At 39.6% G+C, this 17,847-nt stretch overlaps 1 protein-coding gene across 1 annotated transcript in view; it reads right to left on the reverse strand.

The window, feature by feature from the left end:
- Positions 1 to 2,772: 2,772 nt before the first annotated feature.
- Positions 2,773 to 17,847, reverse strand: part of AK4 (adenylate kinase 4) — a 60,680-nt gene continuing 45,605 nt past the window's right edge. Inside the window, exons 4-6 of the mRNA XM_040408504.1 lie at positions 16,955 to 17,127; positions 6,405 to 6,523; positions 2,773 to 3,719 (exon numbers count right to left, since the gene is read on the reverse strand). Coding sequence (XP_040264438.1) covers positions 3,581 to 3,719; positions 6,405 to 6,523; positions 16,955 to 17,127 — 431 coding nt within the window. The 3' untranslated portion in view covers positions 2,773 to 3,580. The remainder of the gene's footprint in view (positions 3,720 to 6,404; positions 6,524 to 16,954; positions 17,128 to 17,847) is intronic.

Consider the following 17,847-nt stretch of genomic DNA (forward strand, 5'->3'; position numbering starts at 1 on the left):
CGCTTGTGAGCTCCGTTTGAAGGCTCTCACAAGCGGCCCCCGAACGGATCCGTCCAGCCCCAATACATTCTGAGTGGATGCGGATCCGCTCAGAATGCATCAGTCTGGCAGCATTCAGCCTCCGCACCGCTCAGCAAGCGGACTAGGGTGTCCGCCTGGCCGTGCGGAGGCAAACAGATCCGTCCAGACTTACAATGTAAGTCAATGGGACGAATCCGTTTGAAGTTGACACAATATGGTTCAATTTTCAAACGGATCCGTCCCCCATTGACTTTCAATGTAAAGTCTGGACGGATCCGTCTGAACTACTTTCACACTTAGAATTTTTTCTAAACTATAATGCAGACGGATCCGTTTCTGAACGGATCCAAACGTCTGCATTATAGGAGCGGATCCGACTGTGCAGACACCAGACGATCCTCTCTGAGCGCAAGTGTGAAAGTAGCCTTAGCCTCACACCCCTCATCCTTCAGCTTTAACTTTGCTCCATTCCTACACACACAGCTGAAGATCTTATCAGCATTATGTAGGATAATTCCTGTCAGTCATAGCAGAAAGGAGTATGAGGCAGCTCCTTAGCTCAGTGCTCTGAAGTAACTTTTCCTCCTGTGTGATTAGGACAAGTTTTCTGTGCACTAATAGGATGGCGGTCATTTTATTTCCCCTGATTATTGCCACCTAGAAAATCAAGCCCTTATTAATAATGGAAGCTATTAGGGAATGCCTTTATAATAAAGTAACATTTAAGTATTTTCAGTCATTTTATTTTTGATTAATTCTCAAAGAACCCCTTGGACTACTTTCACACTAGCTTTTTTGCTGGATCCGCAGGTTTCAGCAAAAAACGCTTCCGTTACTGATAATACAACCGTCTGCATCCGTTATGAACGGATCCGGTTGTATTATCTTTAACATTGCCAGACGGATCCGTTTTCTATTGTGGCAGAGAAAACGGATCCGTCCCATTGACTACATTGGGGGTCATGCCGGATCCGTTTTCCCAGGATGGAAAGAAAACCGCAGCATGTTGCGGTTTGCTGTCCGGTCTGGGAACACAACTAAACAGAACGGAATGCATTCTGGAGCGCTCCGTTCTGTTCAGTTTTGTCCCCATTGACAATGAATGGGGACAAAACGGAAGCGTTTTTTTTCCGGTATTGAGACCCTATGACGGAACTCAATACCGGAAAACTTAAACGCTAGTGTGAAAGTAGCCTAAGACCCTAACAGTGATTGTAGTTGTCTCTTTATACATACACACCACCCAGAGTGACATCTGAAGTCAGAAAAGTAGATATATAAATGCAGAAATTACACCTTTTACAGAATCTTTTCCCACAAAAATATATATTAATCTGCTCAGATTCTGCTCTATAACATGCTGCCTGCAGGTTGCACAGGAAGAGCTGTGTCGCCCCCTGCTGATGGATGTGATAATCAATGTGTGAACACTTTTGTTGTCAGTTGTCACTTTCAGGGCTCATGCACATGACTATGTATTGCTCGATATAACCTTAGAGTGTTCAGCGCTGATACAGTATCATTAGTCGGTGGTGGTATCCATGAGCCCCCATATTTCCTCTTGTGATGAATGGAAGACTGCTTTGCATTTACAGTGTACCAGAATCACATACAGAACATGCACATGTGTATTCATTCCCACATGTGATCCTACATATACGCTGAGTGTAAATGTGCTGTATGTATGTAACATACGACTGAATGGAGAACTATGAGTCAAATAAACACAGTTTAAGAATTTGTATTTTAATCATATTGGATGATATGATGATAATGACAAAAATAATAATACCTCTTGTGCCATAAATCTTCATACATCGGGTCTGCATTGCTCTCAATAATGGAGAGCACAAGATCCGGGAATCATATGATCTGAACCTCGTTGTCAAGACCGGGGCAGATCCATTAGTGTGACGGAGGTGAAAAACCTAAGACGGGGTCAACAATGGCATAGCTTGAAATCCCAAGGTGCAAAATTGCCTCTGGAGTGGTGACCCCATGGGTGCTAAAAGTCACTGGTGACGGGATCCTGGTTGACGGCATATGCACACCCTCACCTCTATTGCGCCTGGTTGGCAAAATATTCCAGGTGCTCTTATAAGATGACCCTCCTGTTGGACAGAGAAGCTGTGCGACCCATAGATTCATGAGCCCCCCACAACCTCCGGCCCTGTCTTCTGGGGGAGCCCCGCAGTTTGAGACCTGGGGGGATGCTTGACTACAGCCTCGGTAGGCGCCAAAGTACAGAAGGATATCACTAAGATTTGGTAAGGGCAGTACATTTGTCCTTGACCCTTGTGGCATATAAGAATCTTTTTACACGACCTGCAGGACCATAATAGAAACAAGTCACCTGTTTACCAGGCCTTCACATGGGCCAATGAGAACTGCATGGGGGACAAACTATCATTAAAGGGCATCTGTCACCAATTTACGGGCATTTAGTCCAGCTGGTATGTGAGATGTGCACACGTCAGCTGAATGTAATGCCTTTATTCCCATTTCTTTATGTGGGTTCAATGTGTAGAAAAACGATCCTTTATATTATCTAGTGCTACAAGGGGTGGTGTCATTGCACCCAGGGCTCCGCTCCCTGCCTGCTTTTCTGCCCCCTCGAATGCTAAGACTATCAGCCAGGCACTGAAAACATATTCACTGCCTGGCCCCGAAGTTGCGCTTTCAGCCCACGCGCTGTACAGGGATGGTGATCGCCGTGCGCTCCATCCCTGTACAGTGCATGCGCCGAACATACACCAAGCCAAAATTCTGTACAATCCCTGCAAATTTGGGATTCTTAACAACTATGCCCCTCCTTTATATTTCCCAACACTCCTGTTTTTTGTGGGATTGTCCTGCAAAACTGACATTAAAGAGGGGAAGAGTTTATGATAATGTGCCCTAATATTAGCATTTCTGAAGGCGTAATTTAAAAATGCCCTGAAAATGAAGATTCAAATGATGGGGGTTATGCCCTGCATCAGCACTGATAAATCTGCCCAGGGTGCTATGTAATCTCTGACTGTCTTCGGTTTGTATAGGCACTATAGGCCTCATGTGTCTTGGTTGTGGCTCATAGCAACCAATCAGAATCCATGTTCCCCCGCCCCTATGCAGGTTTCCAAAATGAAAGCTGAGTTCTGATTGGTTCTCATGGACAACAAGGTCACTTCTGCCTCTCATACATTTTTAATGCATCGGGCCCATAGTCTACTGTTATTATGCTTTACATCTAATAGTATTACAAAAAATCCTTTGACATATATATAGATTATTTTTCCCTCACAAAAATACAGAATAATATCATAAAGGTCACAAGGCCAGTCATCTGATATGTCATATAGATAATGTTCAAAATTATCCAGATAAGTGCAGTGGAGAGTTCATTGGTTGATGCTCTGGGAAAGAATGAACACATTTAGAAAACATTGTATTTCTAGACGTAATTGTTTAAAGCTCCTGTAAGAGAAGAAAATGTAACAAAACAGCATAAACGACTCATCTACAGTGAGGACATAGCACCACATGGATACTGCACACAGACAATAAATAAGCGGGGTGTCTATGAGTCCTCAGGGCGGAAGGCTTGGCTGGTGTCCTCGGGGTGCACCGGGGTAGTTCTGGTGCTCATGAGTGTGTAGATGTACGGCCAGATTTTGTTTGTCTCGGTTCCTGAGAATGAGTGAAGAATTCCTTTACCCCTGGAATAAGAAACAATGTTACCATACATAGGTCGTCAGCGATGATACCCTTCAGTCTAGGCAGTACCTTAGCATATCTCCCAACCGTCCCTCAAAGCAGACCTCATAGGGGATAGCTCTGCAAATATAACCCAAATTAAGCATTTTTGGGAGGTTACATAGGGGTTTTGGGTCGGAACTTGAAAATGGAGATTCAAATGTTGGGAGGTATGCTGTATTATACTTCAGAGTTGCAGTCACTATTCTGCTATATTACATTAGTATCCTGTACTGATCCTGAGTTACATCCTGTATTATACTCCAGAGCTGCACTCACTATTCTGCTGGTGCAGTCACTGTGTACATACATTACATTACTTATCCTGTACTGATCCTGAGTTACATTCAGAATTACATTCCAGTAGAACAGTAAATGCAGCTCTGGAGTATAATACAGGATGTAACTCCGGATCAGTACAGGATAAGTAATGTATGTACACAGTGACTGCACCAGCAGAATAGTGAGTGCAGCTCTGGAGTATAATACAGGATGTAACTCAGGATCAGTACAGGATAAGTAATGTATGTACACAGTGACTCCACCAGCAGAATAGTGAGTGCAGCTCTGGAGTATAATACAGGATGTAACTCAGGATCAGTACAGGATAAGTAATGTATGTACACAGTGACTCCACCAGCAGAATAGTGAGTACAGCTCTGGAGTATAATACAGGATGTAACTCAGGATCAGTACAGGATAAGTGATGTATGTACACAGTGACTGCACCAGCAGAATAGTGAGTGCAGCTCTGGAGTATAATACAGGATGTAACTCAGGATCAGTACAGGATAAGTAATGTATGTACACAGTTACTGCACCAGCAGAATAGTGAGTGCAGCTCTGGAGTATAATACAGGATGTAACTCAGGATCAGTACAGGATAAGTAATGTATGTACACAGTGACTCCACCAGCAGAATAGTGAGTGCAGCTCTGGAGTATAATACAGGATGTAACTCAGGATCAGTACAGGATAAGTAATGTATGTACACAGTGACTCCACCAGCAGAATAGTGAGTACAGCTCTGGAGTATAATACAGGATGTAACTCAGGATCAGTACAGGATAAGTGATGTATGTACACAGTGACTGCACCAGTAGAATAGTGAGTGCAGCTCTGGAGTATAATACAGGATGTAACTCAGATCAGTACAGGATAAGTAATGTATGTACACAGTTACTGCACCAGCAGAATAGTGAGTGCAGCTCTGGAGTATAATACAGGATGTAACTCAGGATCAGTACAGGATAAGTAATGTATGTACACAGTGACTCCACCAGCAGAATAGTGAGTGCAGCTCTGGAGTATAATACAGGATGTAACTCAGGATCAGTACAGGATAAGTAATGTATGTACACAGTGACTCCACCAGCAGAATAGTGAGTACAGCTCTGGAGTATAATACAGGATGTAACTCAGGATCAGTACAGGATAAGTGATGTATGTACACAGTGACTGCACCAGCAGAATAGTGAGTGCAGCTCTGGAGTATAATACAGGATGTAACTCAGGATCAGTACAGGATAAGTAATGTATGTACACAGTTACTGCACCAGCAGAATAGTGAGTGCAGCTCTGGAGTATAATACAGGATGTAACTCAGGATCAGTACAGGATAAGTATATACAAAGACATGAACATATGCTGTGACTTTCATTTACAATTGCAGTGTACTTTGGTTTCTCTCACTTCGAGGCCTGTGGTGGATCGGACACCATATGGCTGTGGCTTTTATGTAAGACAAAACCGTTCTAGGCTTCAGCATTAAACTCATCAAGTGAATGTAAAGACGACTGCAAGATCCACCAGCCAAGTGTTAAGCTGTGAACGTGGCCGGCTCAACAGTCGGGCTATTTTTGTCTCTGTCACAGAGACTATGCAGAGACTTCTTGTCATGAGACCCATGGCTGGCAGGATCAGGACGTTCCACAGGGGTACATGATATAAATGCTAGAAAACTAGAGTCAGGCTCGCATGACTAGGACCCCCGTTGTTAGCCACTTCTGAGACCTGCTTTCTGCACTCCATCAGGATCAGCCCTCTTTCCTATTACCCATTTTCAAACACCCTATTAGTTCAAAGAGCAAATTGGCCAATCCTCCGTCAATTAGCCGCAGCAGGGATCAGCTACAAAGAACTGCTGGAGGACCCCGCAGCACACGGATCTTCAATTACTTCAATGGGCGCCATGTAATACTTAATTTTTCCTGTGGTGGCGCTACAAGGAATTTAAAGATTACAGAGTGTGGGTGAATGCTGGTCTGGCAGAAATGAGCCAATCACTTTCCTTCCCATGTATAAAAATCTAATGGAAAGTTCTATGCTATGCAGGGTGCTGAATCCCCCAGAGATCGGGGAATCTGCAGCCAGCTGTACATTCCCCCTGCAGTGGCCACTACAGGTGAAATGTAGTATTACATTCTAGTAATTCAAATGAATGGCAGACCGTGTAATACTAATATGGGCTGAGTCAGAGATGCTGTTTGGTAGTGATTTTCTAAATCGGTCGTCCTCATGAAAAAGGTTTGCATTGTTCCCCTGGCTCACGCAGTCATGACAGCTCTCGACACATGGGATGACTCCTCTGATGTAATCAGCTGAATCACTTGTGCTGTAATAAGAATACTACTACTATGGGTACTTACTTGTATCGCTCTATCACCGGTTTGGCAACATCTTTGTATTGGCGCAGTCTGGTCACCACTGCGTCGGGCTTATCATCCTCCTGCTGGACAAGTGGCTCCCCGGTGACGTCATCAATGCCCTAAAACCAGACATTAAAAAGAAGAAACACTCAACCTGCAGCTCTCAGCATAACACAAACTGTATCTTTGAAGTATTCCACTTTACTATGAGTTGAGATAAAGAAATTTTGGGGAGAATTAAGTGAACAGTGATTGTCCACACAACGGAGACTTCTCCAGGAGGAGGTAAAAATGCAGTGAACCATTATATAATTATCTGTTCAGGTTCCTGTTCCACTGGCTTCATTGCTTGGCAGCCAGTGGCTTTCCCACAGTTGCAACACTGCAACTTCCAGCATGCCATGGCAGCCTGTGGTATGGTTAGAGCTTTAGTTTCACTAAAGATCCACAGCAATATTTTACAATTTACACTATTTTCTGCAGACGTCTTGGCTGTTAATCTGTAGAACCAGATGCCCTGGAACCAATATGATAAATGGCAACAAAACTGATCACTAGAATACAAACATTTATGCTGCAAGGAAGAATATTGCATAATACTGTACACACGGTGCTATATACTATGACAATCTGTGATGATACTGCTGCCATCTACTGGTAATGAGAGAGATGACAACAACAAGAGGAGTAACTAGAATAACATCCTATAAATATATCTGACTGCGATGAAAGATTTGTAACCAAATATGTCCTCACAGAAAGAAGATGATTTATTACTAATGCAATTTATCTTAATTCCATTTTTGCATTATGGTCAAATTTTTGTGAATAGGAGGCAGTATTATAGTAGTTATACTCTTGTACATAGGAGGCAGTATTATATATAGAGGCAGTATTATAGTAGTTATATTCTTGTACATAGGAGCAGTATTATAGTAGTTATATTCTTGTACATAGGAGCAGTATTATAGTAGTTATATTCTTGTACATAGGAGGCAGTATTATAGTAGTTATATTCTTGTACATAGGAGCAGTATTATAGTAGTTATATTCTTGTACATAGGAGCAGTATTATAGCAGTTATATGCTTGTACATAGGAGCAGTATTATAGTAGTTATATTCTTGTACATAGGAGGCAGTATTATAGTAGTTATATTCTTGTACATAGGAGCAGTATTATAGTAGTTATATTCTTGTATATATGAGGCAGTATTATAGTAGTTATATTCTTGTACATAGGAGCAGTATTATAGTAGTTATATTCTTGTACATAGAGGCAGTATTATAGTAGTTATATTCTTGTACATAGGAGCAGTATTATAGTAGTTATATTCTTGTATATATGAGGCAGTATTATAGTAGTTATATTCTTGTACATAGGAGCAGTATTATAGTAGTTATATTCTTGTACATAGGAGCAGTATTATAGTAGTTATATTCTTCTACGTAGGAGCAGTATTATAGTAGTTATATTCTTGTACATAGGAGCATTATTATAGTAGTTATATTCTTGTACATAGGAGCAGTATTATAGTAGTTATATTCTTGTACATAGGAGCAGTATTATAGTAGTTATATTCTTGTACATAGGAGCAGTATTATAGTAGTTATATTCTTGTACATAGGAGCAGTATTATAGTAGTTATATTCTTGTACATAGGAGCAGTATTATAGTAGTTATATTCTTGTACATAGGAGCAGTATTATAGTAGTTATATTCTTGTACATAGGAGCAGTATTATAGTAGTTATATTCTTGTACATAGGAGCAGTATTATAGTAGTTATATTCTTGTACATAGGAGGCAGTATTATAGTAGTTATATTCTTGTACATAGGAGGCAGTATTATAGTAGTTATATTCTTGTACATAGGAGGCAGTATTATAGTAGTTATATTCTTGTACATAGGAGGCAGTATTATAGTAGTTATATTCTTGTATACAGGAGCGGTATTATAGTAGTTATATTCTTGTACATAGGAGCGGTATTATAGTAGTTATATTCTTGTACATAGGAGCAGTATTATAGTAGTTATATTCTTGTATATATGAGGCAGTATTATAGTAGTTATATTCTTGTACATAGGAGCAGTATTATAGTAGTTATATTCTTGTACATAGAGGCAGTATTATAGTAGTTATATTCTTGTACATAGGAGCAGTATTATAGTAGTTATATTCTTGTATATATGAGGCAGTATTATAGTAGTTATATTCTTGTACATAGGAGCAGTATTATAGTAGTTATATTCTTGTACATAGGAGCAGTATTATAGTAGTTATATTCTTCTACGTAGGAGCAGTATTATAGTAGTTATATTCTTGTACATAGGAGCATTATTATAGTAGTTATATTCTTGTACATAGGAGCAGTATTATAGTAGTTATATTCTTGTACATAGGAGCAGTATTATAGTAGTTATATTCTTGTACATAGGAGCAGTATTATAGTAGTTATATTCTTGTACATAGGAGCAGTATTATAGTAGTTATATTCTTGTACATAGGAGCAGTATTATAGTAGTTATATTCTTGTACATAGGAGCAGTATTATAGTAGTTATATTCTTGTACATAGGAGCAGTATTATAGTAGTTATATTCTTGTACATAGGAGCAGTATTATAGTAGTTATATTCTTGTACATAGGAGGCAGTATTATAGTAGTTATATTCTTGTACATAGGAGGCAGTATTATAGTAGTTATATTCTTGTACATAGGAGGCAGTATTATAGTAGTTATATTCTTGTACATAGGAGGCAGTATTATAGTAGTTATATTCTTGTATACAGGAGCGGTATTATAGTAGTTATATTCTTGTACATAGGAGCGGTATTATAGTAGTTATATTCTTGTACATAGCAGGCAGTATTATAGTAGTTATATTCTTGTACATAGGAGGCAGTATTATAGTAGTTATATTCTTGTACATAGGAGGCAGTATTATAGTAGTTATATTCTTGTACATAGGAGGCAGTATTATAGTAGTTATATTCTTGTACATAGGAGGCAGTATTATAGTAGTTATATTCTTGTATACAGGAGCGGTATTATAGTAGTTATATTCTTGTACATAGGAGCGGTATTATAGTAGTTATATTCTTGTACATAGGAGCAGTATTATAGTAGTTATATTCTTGTACATAGGAGCGGTATTATAGTAGTTATATTCTTGTACATAGGAGGCAGTATTATAGTAGTTATATTCTTGTACATAGGAGCAGTAGTATAGTAGTTATATTCTTGTACATAGGAGGCAGTATTATAGTAGTTATATTCTTGTATATAGGAGCAGTATTATAGTAGTTATATTCTTGCACATAGGAGCAGTATTATAGTAGTTATATTCCTGTACATAGGAGCAGTATTATAGTAGTTATATTCCTGTACATAGGAGCAGTATTATAGTAGTTATATTCTTGTACATAGGAGCAGTATTATAGTAGTTATATTCTTGTACATAGGAGGCAGTATTATAGTAGTTATATTCTTGTACATAGGAGGCAGTATTATAGTAGTTATATTCTTGTACATAGGAGGCAGTATTATAGTAGTTATATTCTTGTACATAGGAGGCAGTATTATAGTAGTTATATTCTTGTATATAGGAGCAGTATTATAGTAGTTATATTCTTGTACATAGGAGCAGTATTATAGTAGTTATATTCTTGTACATAGGAGCAGTATTATAGTTATTATATTATTGTATATAGGAGCAGTATTATAGTTATTATATTCTTGTATATAGGAGCAGTATTATAGTAGTTATATTCTTGTACATAGAGACCGTATTATAGTAGTTATATTCTTGTACATAGGAGCAGTATTATAGTAGTTATATTCTTGTACATAGGAGGCAGTATTATAGTAGTTATATTCTTGTATATAGGAGCAGTATTATAGTAGATATATTCTTGTACATAGGAGCAGTATTATAGTAGTTATATTCTTGTACATAGGGGGCAGTATTATACACTGCGTGCAGAATTATTAGGCAAATGAGTGTTTTGACCACATCATCCTCTTTATGCATGTTGTCTTACTCCAAGCTGTATAGGCTCGAAAGCCTACTACCAATTAAGCATATTAGGTGATGTGCATCTCTGTAATGAGAAGGGGTGTGGTCTAATGACATCAACACCCTATATTAGGTGTGCATAATTATTAGGCAACTTCCTTTCCTTTGGCAAAATGGGTCAAAAGAAGGACTTGACAGGCTCAGAAAAGTCAAAAATAGTGAGATATCTTGCAGAGGGATGCAGCACTCTTAAAATTGCAAAGCTTCTGAAGCGTGATCATCGAACAATCAAGCGTTTCATTCAAAATAGTCAACAGGGTCGCAAGAAGCGTGTGGAAAAACCAAGGCGCAAAATAACTGCCCATGAACTGAGAAAAGTCAAGCGTGCAGCTGCCAAGATGCCACCAGTTTGGCCATATTTCAGAGCTGCAACATCACTGGAGTGCCCTTTTGGAGTGCCCACACAAGGTGTGCAATACTCAGAGACATGGCCAAGGTAAGAAAGGCTGAAAGACGACCACCACTGAACAAGACACACAAGCTGAAACGTCAAGACTGGGCCAAGAAATATCTCAAGACTGATTTTTCTAAGGTTTTATGGACTGATGAAATGAGAGTGAGTCTTGATGGGCCAGATGGATGGGCCCGTGGCTGGATTGGTAAAGGGCAGAGAGCACCAGTCCGACTCAGACGCCAGCAAGGTGGAGGTGGAGTACTGGTTTGGGCTGGTATCATCAAAGATGAGCTTGTGGGGCCTTTTTCGGGTTGAGGATGGAGTCAAGCTCAACTCCCAGTCCTACTGACAGTTTCTGGAAGACACCTTCTTCAAGCAGTGGTACAGGAAGAAGTCTGCATCCTTCAAGAAAAACATGATTTTCATGCAGGACAATGCTCCATCACACGCGTCCAAGTACTCCACAGTGTGGCTGGCAAGAAAGGGTATAAAAGAAGAAAATCTAATGACATGGCCTCCTTGTTCACCTGATCTGAACACCATTGAGAACCTGTGGTCCATCATCAAATGTGAGATTTTTTTTTTTTTTTAAGTTTTAGAAATATTTTATTCTGAATCATAGGCAGAAAATACAAAAGATACATCCACCCCACATTGGGGCACATATTATACAAATCATACATCTGAGAATGTAAGCATATTTAAGTACCAACACTGTAGGGAGAAGGGGAGGAGAAAAGAAAAAAGGAGGGGTTAACAGGAGGGGAAAGAGGAGGAGTTACTCCTACATCTCTGATACAATTGTTGTTTAGCTCTATTTACTACTAGGATGAGAAACCTCTCTATTTTTTCCATGGGGACCATATGGCTTCGAACACCTGCGACCTTTTGGATTCCCACCCAGCAATCTGCTCCATTCTGTAGATTGCATCACACTTTGTAATCCATTGGGAGATAGGGGGGGGCCTTGCGATTCTTCCAATTAAAGGCTATAAGAACCCTCGCAGCTGCCAGCAATTGGCCCAACAAGGAGATAATATGTCTATTCCCTTTAGTTTCTCCCAATATCCCCAATAGGCACCCTTTAGCTGAGGGAACAAACTTTACCCCACTGATCTGTGAACATATTATGCATATCCTTGTCCAGTATTCAGCAATATCAGGACATGACCACCATATGTGTACCAGTGAGCCCTCTGCATTGAGACATCTCCAGCATCTTGAATCACATTCTGGGTATATATGATGTAATCTTTGAGGCGTGAAGTACCACCTTGTGATCACCTTGTAAAGGTTCTCCTGTAATTTGACACATCTAGATACCCTTGGAGTGTTAGAGCAAATCTGTGCTATTTCCCTAGCTGAAAAGTGTACATCTAAATCAATTTCCCATTTACGGATGAAACGATATGAGTCGGGTCTGGTCTGGGAAACCAGCAGGGAATACAGTCGCGAGACTTTTTTCAGAGGAGGGACTTTAGAAAGGATCATTTGTTCAAATTGTGTTGTAGAGGCTGAAGTGGATATTTTCTTTTTCCCTAAGTATTGTTTGATATATAATTTGTGGATAAAGGATAACTTTTGCAATTTAGGGTGTTTTTCCCAATCCTCTATTAACTGACCTGCCGGATCTAATAGGTCAACCAATTGGAATGACAGTTCCTTAAGATCACCTGGTAAAGTAGAGCCAAATAACAAATGTGAGATTTACAAGGAGGGAAAACAGTACACCTCTCTGAACAGTGTCTGGGAGGCTGTGGTTGCTGCTGCACGCAATGTTGATGGTGAACAGATCAAAACACTGACAGAATCCATGGATGGCAGGCTTTTGAGTGTCCTTGCAAAGAAAGGTGGCTATATTGGTCACTGATTTGTTTTTGTTTTGTTTTTGAATGTCAGAAATGTATATTTGTGAATGTTGAGATGTTATATTGGTTTCACTGGTAAAAATAAATAATTGAAATGGGTATATATTTGTTTTTTGTTAAGTTGCCTAATAATTATGCACAGTAATAGTCACCTGCACACACAGATATCCCCCTAAAATAGCTTAAACTAAAAACAAACTAAAAACTACTTCCAAAAATATTCAGCTTTGATATTAATGAGTTTTTTGGGTTCATTGAGAACATGGTTGTTGTTCAATAATAAAATTAATCCTCAAAAATACAACTTGCCTAATAATTCTGCACTCCCTGTAGTAGTTATATTCTTGTACATAGGAGCAGTATTATAGTAGTTACATTCTTGTACATAGGAGGCAGTATTATAGTAGTTATATTCTTGTACATAGGAGCAGTATTATAGTAGTTATATTCTTGTACATAGGAGCAGTATTATAGTAGTTATATTCTTATACATAGGAGCAGTATTATACAGTTGCAAGAAAAAGTATGTGAACCCTTTGGAATGATATGGATTTCTGCACAAATTGGTCATAAATTGTGATCTGATCTTCATCTAAGTCACAACAATAGACAATCACAGTCTGATTAAACTAATAACACACAAAGAATTAAATGTTACCATCTTTTTATTGAACACACCCTGTAAACATTCACAGTGCAGGTGGAAAAAGTATGTGAACCCTTGGATTTAATAACTAGTTGAACCTCCTTTGGCAGCAATAACTTCAACCAAACGTTTCCTGTAGTTGCAGATCAGACGTGCACAACGGTCAGGAGTAATTCTTGACCATTCCTCTTTACAGAACTGTTTCAGTTCAGCAATATTCTTGGGATGTCTGGTGTGAATCGCTTTCTTGAGGTCATGCCACAGCATCTCAATCGGGTTGAGGTCAGGACTCTGACTGGGCCACTCCAGAAGGCGTATTTTCTTCTGTTTAAGCCATTCTGTTGTTGATTTACTTCTATGCTTTGGGTCGTTGTTTTGTTGCAACACCCATTTCTGTTGAGCTTAAGCTGGTGGACAGATGGCCTTAAGTTCTCCTGCAAAATGTCTTGATAAAATTGGGAATTCATTTTTCCTTCGATGATGGCAATCCGTCCAGGCCCTGACGCAGCAAAGCAGCCCCAAACCATGATGCCCCCACCACCATACTTCACAGTTGGGATGAGGTTTTGATGTTGGTGTGTTGTGCCTCTTTTTCTCCACACATAGTGTTGTGTGTTTCTTCCAAACAACTCAACTTTGGTTTCATCTGTCCACAGAATATTTTGCCAGTACTGCTGTGGAACATCCAGGTGCTCTTATGCAAACTGTAAACGTGCAGCAATGTTTTTTTTGGACAGCAGTGGCTTTCTCTGTGGTATTCTCCCATGAAATCCATTCTTGTTTAGTGTTTTACGTATCGTAGATTCGCTAACAGGGATGTTAGCATATGCCAGAGACTTCTGTAAGTCTTTAGCTGACACTCTATGATTCTTCTTCACCTCATTGAGCAGTCTGCGCTGTGCTCTTGCAGTCATCTTTACAGGACGGCCACTACTAGGGAGAGTAGCAGCAGTGCTGAACTTTCTCCATTTATAGTCAATTTGTCTTACCGTGGACTGATGAACAGCAAGGCTTTTGGAGATACTTTTATAACCCTTTCCAGCTTTATGCAAGTCAACAATTCTTAATCGTAGGTCTTCTGAGAGCTCTTTTGTGCGAGGCATCATTCACATCAGGCAATGCTTCTTGTGAAAAGCAAACCCAGAACTGGTGTGTGTTTTTTATAGGGCAGGGCAGCTGTAACCAACACCTCCAATCTCATCTCATTGATTGGACTCCAGTTGGCTGACACCTCACTCCAATTAGCTCTTGGAGATGTCATTAGTCTAGGGGTTCACATACTTGTTCCACCTGCACTGTGAATGTTTACATGGTGTGTTCAATAAAAACATGGTAACATTTAATTATTTGTGTGTTATTAGTTTAAGCAGATTGTGATTGTCTATTGTTGTGACTTAGATGAAGATCAGATCACATTTTATGACCAATTTGTGCAGAAATCCATATCATTCCAAAGGGTTCACATACTTTTTCTTGCAACTGTAGTAGTTATATTCTTGTACATAGGAGCAGTATTATAGTAGTTATATTCTTGTACATAGGAACAGTATTATAGTAGTTATATTCTTGTACATAGAGGCAGTATTATAGTAGTTATATTCTTGTACATAGGAGGCAGTATTATAGTAGTTATATTCTTGTACATAGGAGGCAGTATTATAGTAGTTATATTCTTGTACATAGGAGCAGTAATATAGTAGTTATATCCTTGTACATAGGAGCAGTATTATAGTAGTTATATTCTTGTACATAGGAGCAGTATTATAGTAGTTATATTCTTGTACATAGGAGCAGTATTATAGTAGTTATATTCTTGTACATAGGAGCAGTATTATAGTAGTTATATTCTTGTACATAGGAGCAGTATTATAGTAGTTATATTCTTGTACATAGGAGCAGTATTATAGTAGTTATATTCTTGTACATAGGAGGCAGTATTATAGTAGTTATATTCTTGTACATAGGAGGCAGTATTATAGTAGTTATATTCTTGTACATAGGAGCAGTATTATAGTAGTTATATTCTTGTACATAGGAGCAGTATTATAGTAGTTATATTCTTATACATAGGAGCAGTATTATAGTAGTTATATTCTTGTACATAGGAGCAGTATTATAGTAGTTATATTCTTGTACATAGGAGGCAGTATTATAGTAGTTATATTCTTGTACATAGGAGCAGTATTATAGTAGTTATATTCTTGTACATAGGAGCAGTATTATAGTAGTTGTATTCTTGTACATAGGAGCAGTATTATAGTAGTTATATTCTTGTACATAGGAGGCAGTATTATAGTAGTTATATTCTTGTACATAGGAGCAGTATTATAGTAGTTATATTCCTGTACATAGGAGCAGTATTATAGTAGTTATATTCTTGTACATAGGAGCAGTATTATAGTAGTTATATTCTTGCACATAGGAGGCAGTATTATAGTAGTTATATTCCTGTACATAGGAGCAGTATTATAGACGTTATAATCTTGTACATAGGAGCAGTATTATAGTAGTTATATTCTTGTACATAGGAGCAGTATTATAGTAGTTATATTCTTGTACATTGGAGCAGTATTATAGTAGTTATATTCTTGTACATAGGAGCGGTATTATAGTAGTTATATCCTTGTACATAGGAGGTAGTATTATAGTAATTATATTCTTGTACATAGGAGCAGTATTATAGTAGTTATATTCTTGTACATAGGAGCAGTAATATAGTAGTTATATTCTTGTACATACGAGCAAGGCAAGCTGCATACTTCTTTACATTTTTTGATCAATTTCTGGCATTATGTACAAAATGGAGACTCTGCCACAACTGTGCTATGTGAACCACTACTGATTCTAAGCATGAAGGAGCCATAGTGCTGTAGTAGTGGTGTGTCCTTGTCATCATTTTACCCTGTAAAGTGGCACCCTGGCCACTGGCTGTGCAGAGAATGACAGAGCAGTCCTCTTTTATGAGTACTGATCCCTGCACAGTTAGGTAGGTGGAAGCGCTCCTGGGCAGGGAAAAACAGTGAAGGGGAATGCAGCGCTACACCAAATGAACAGTTAAGTGCACTGAGGGGAGGCCCTAGCCACTTTGTGCACCCTTGCTCCTCCTGCTTCCTATGCCAGCCCCTTTCTCCATCTTGATTGACAGGACCCGATTTCTGCATAGTTGTTTTGCCTGGCTCTGTCAGTAGCAGCAGCAGCTCCACCCAATATAGGCCTCATTCACACGGTCGTTGCCCGGCTGTGACCGTATTGTGGCCCGCAAACAGCGAATCCGTAATATGTGGGCACCGGCCGTGTGCTCCCCGCATCACGGATGTGGACCCATTCACTTGAGTGCTTCTGTGGTGTTTTTGTCCGTGCCTTTGCACCGCAAATAAATAGAACATGTATTTTTTTGCAGTGCGGATAGATCACAGACCCATTCAAGTTGAATGGGTCTCGATCCGTCCCGACCGCCCATGCATTGGGGACCGCAAATTGCGGTCCCCAGTGCACGGAACGGCCGTGTGTATGAGGCAATAGTCAAACTCCTTAATACAAAGCGACCAGCACTAAATGTTCTTACGTGCGCTTGAGGAGGGTTAAATTCCAGATTGTAGACTCTCCCGCTGGGCAGGTGGACCCACCGTGTGTTCAGACGATCCTTTAGGGTCTCAAATGGGATGTTTAACGTGATTACCAGGTCCAGGTCACTCATCTTATCAAGAGCCTCTGCCTGCACCAGGGTCCTGGGAAAACCTAAACACCAAGAACATAGTCAGATATTCAGACCCTTGTAAATTTCCTGCGGGGTTTAAAAAAACAAACAAACATGGAACTTTCATCAAAGCTGCAAATGCAAAGTGCATTCAGTGACACTGGTCAGGTCCTAACAAGCCCTTAGTAATTCTGTGTAAGATGATTATTAATTGCCGTGTTCTCAGCGTCGCCCTGGGGCAGCTCGGCAAATGAGTAGCTTTCCACTCGGCCTCCTCACCTTGTGACTAGGACCCTGAGGTTGATGCATTCTTTGCAAATATTTCACTCCTTTTACTAACTGGAAAACCTCAGTGATAAATATTGTTTTATTCTCACCTGTTTTTCTGTTCTGATTGCATTTTTGAATTGTGTTTTATACTCATTATTATGTTGGCAGACATTTTGCTCTGAGATTTGCTTTTACAGCAGCCACAAGGTCATAGGACACCTCAGTCAGAAAGCAGCTTGACTTGTACGGAAGAGTTAGGCTGGGTTCACACGGGCGTTTGGGGAAAATGTGCGGGTGCGTTGCGGAAACACCCGCGATTTTTCCGCGCATTGTAATGCGTTTTGCACTCGCGTGAGAAAAATCGCGCATGTTTGGTACCCGAACTTCTTCACAGAAGTTCCGGCTTGGGATCGATGTTCTGTAGATTGTATTATTTCCCCTTATAACATAGTTATAAGGGAAAATAATAGCATTCTGAATACAGAATGCAT

This window comes from Bufo bufo, chromosome 9 (genome assembly GCF_905171765.1).
Source record: "Bufo bufo chromosome 9, aBufBuf1.1, whole genome shotgun sequence".
Taxonomy (NCBI): Eukaryota; Metazoa; Chordata; class Amphibia; order Anura; family Bufonidae; genus Bufo; species Bufo bufo.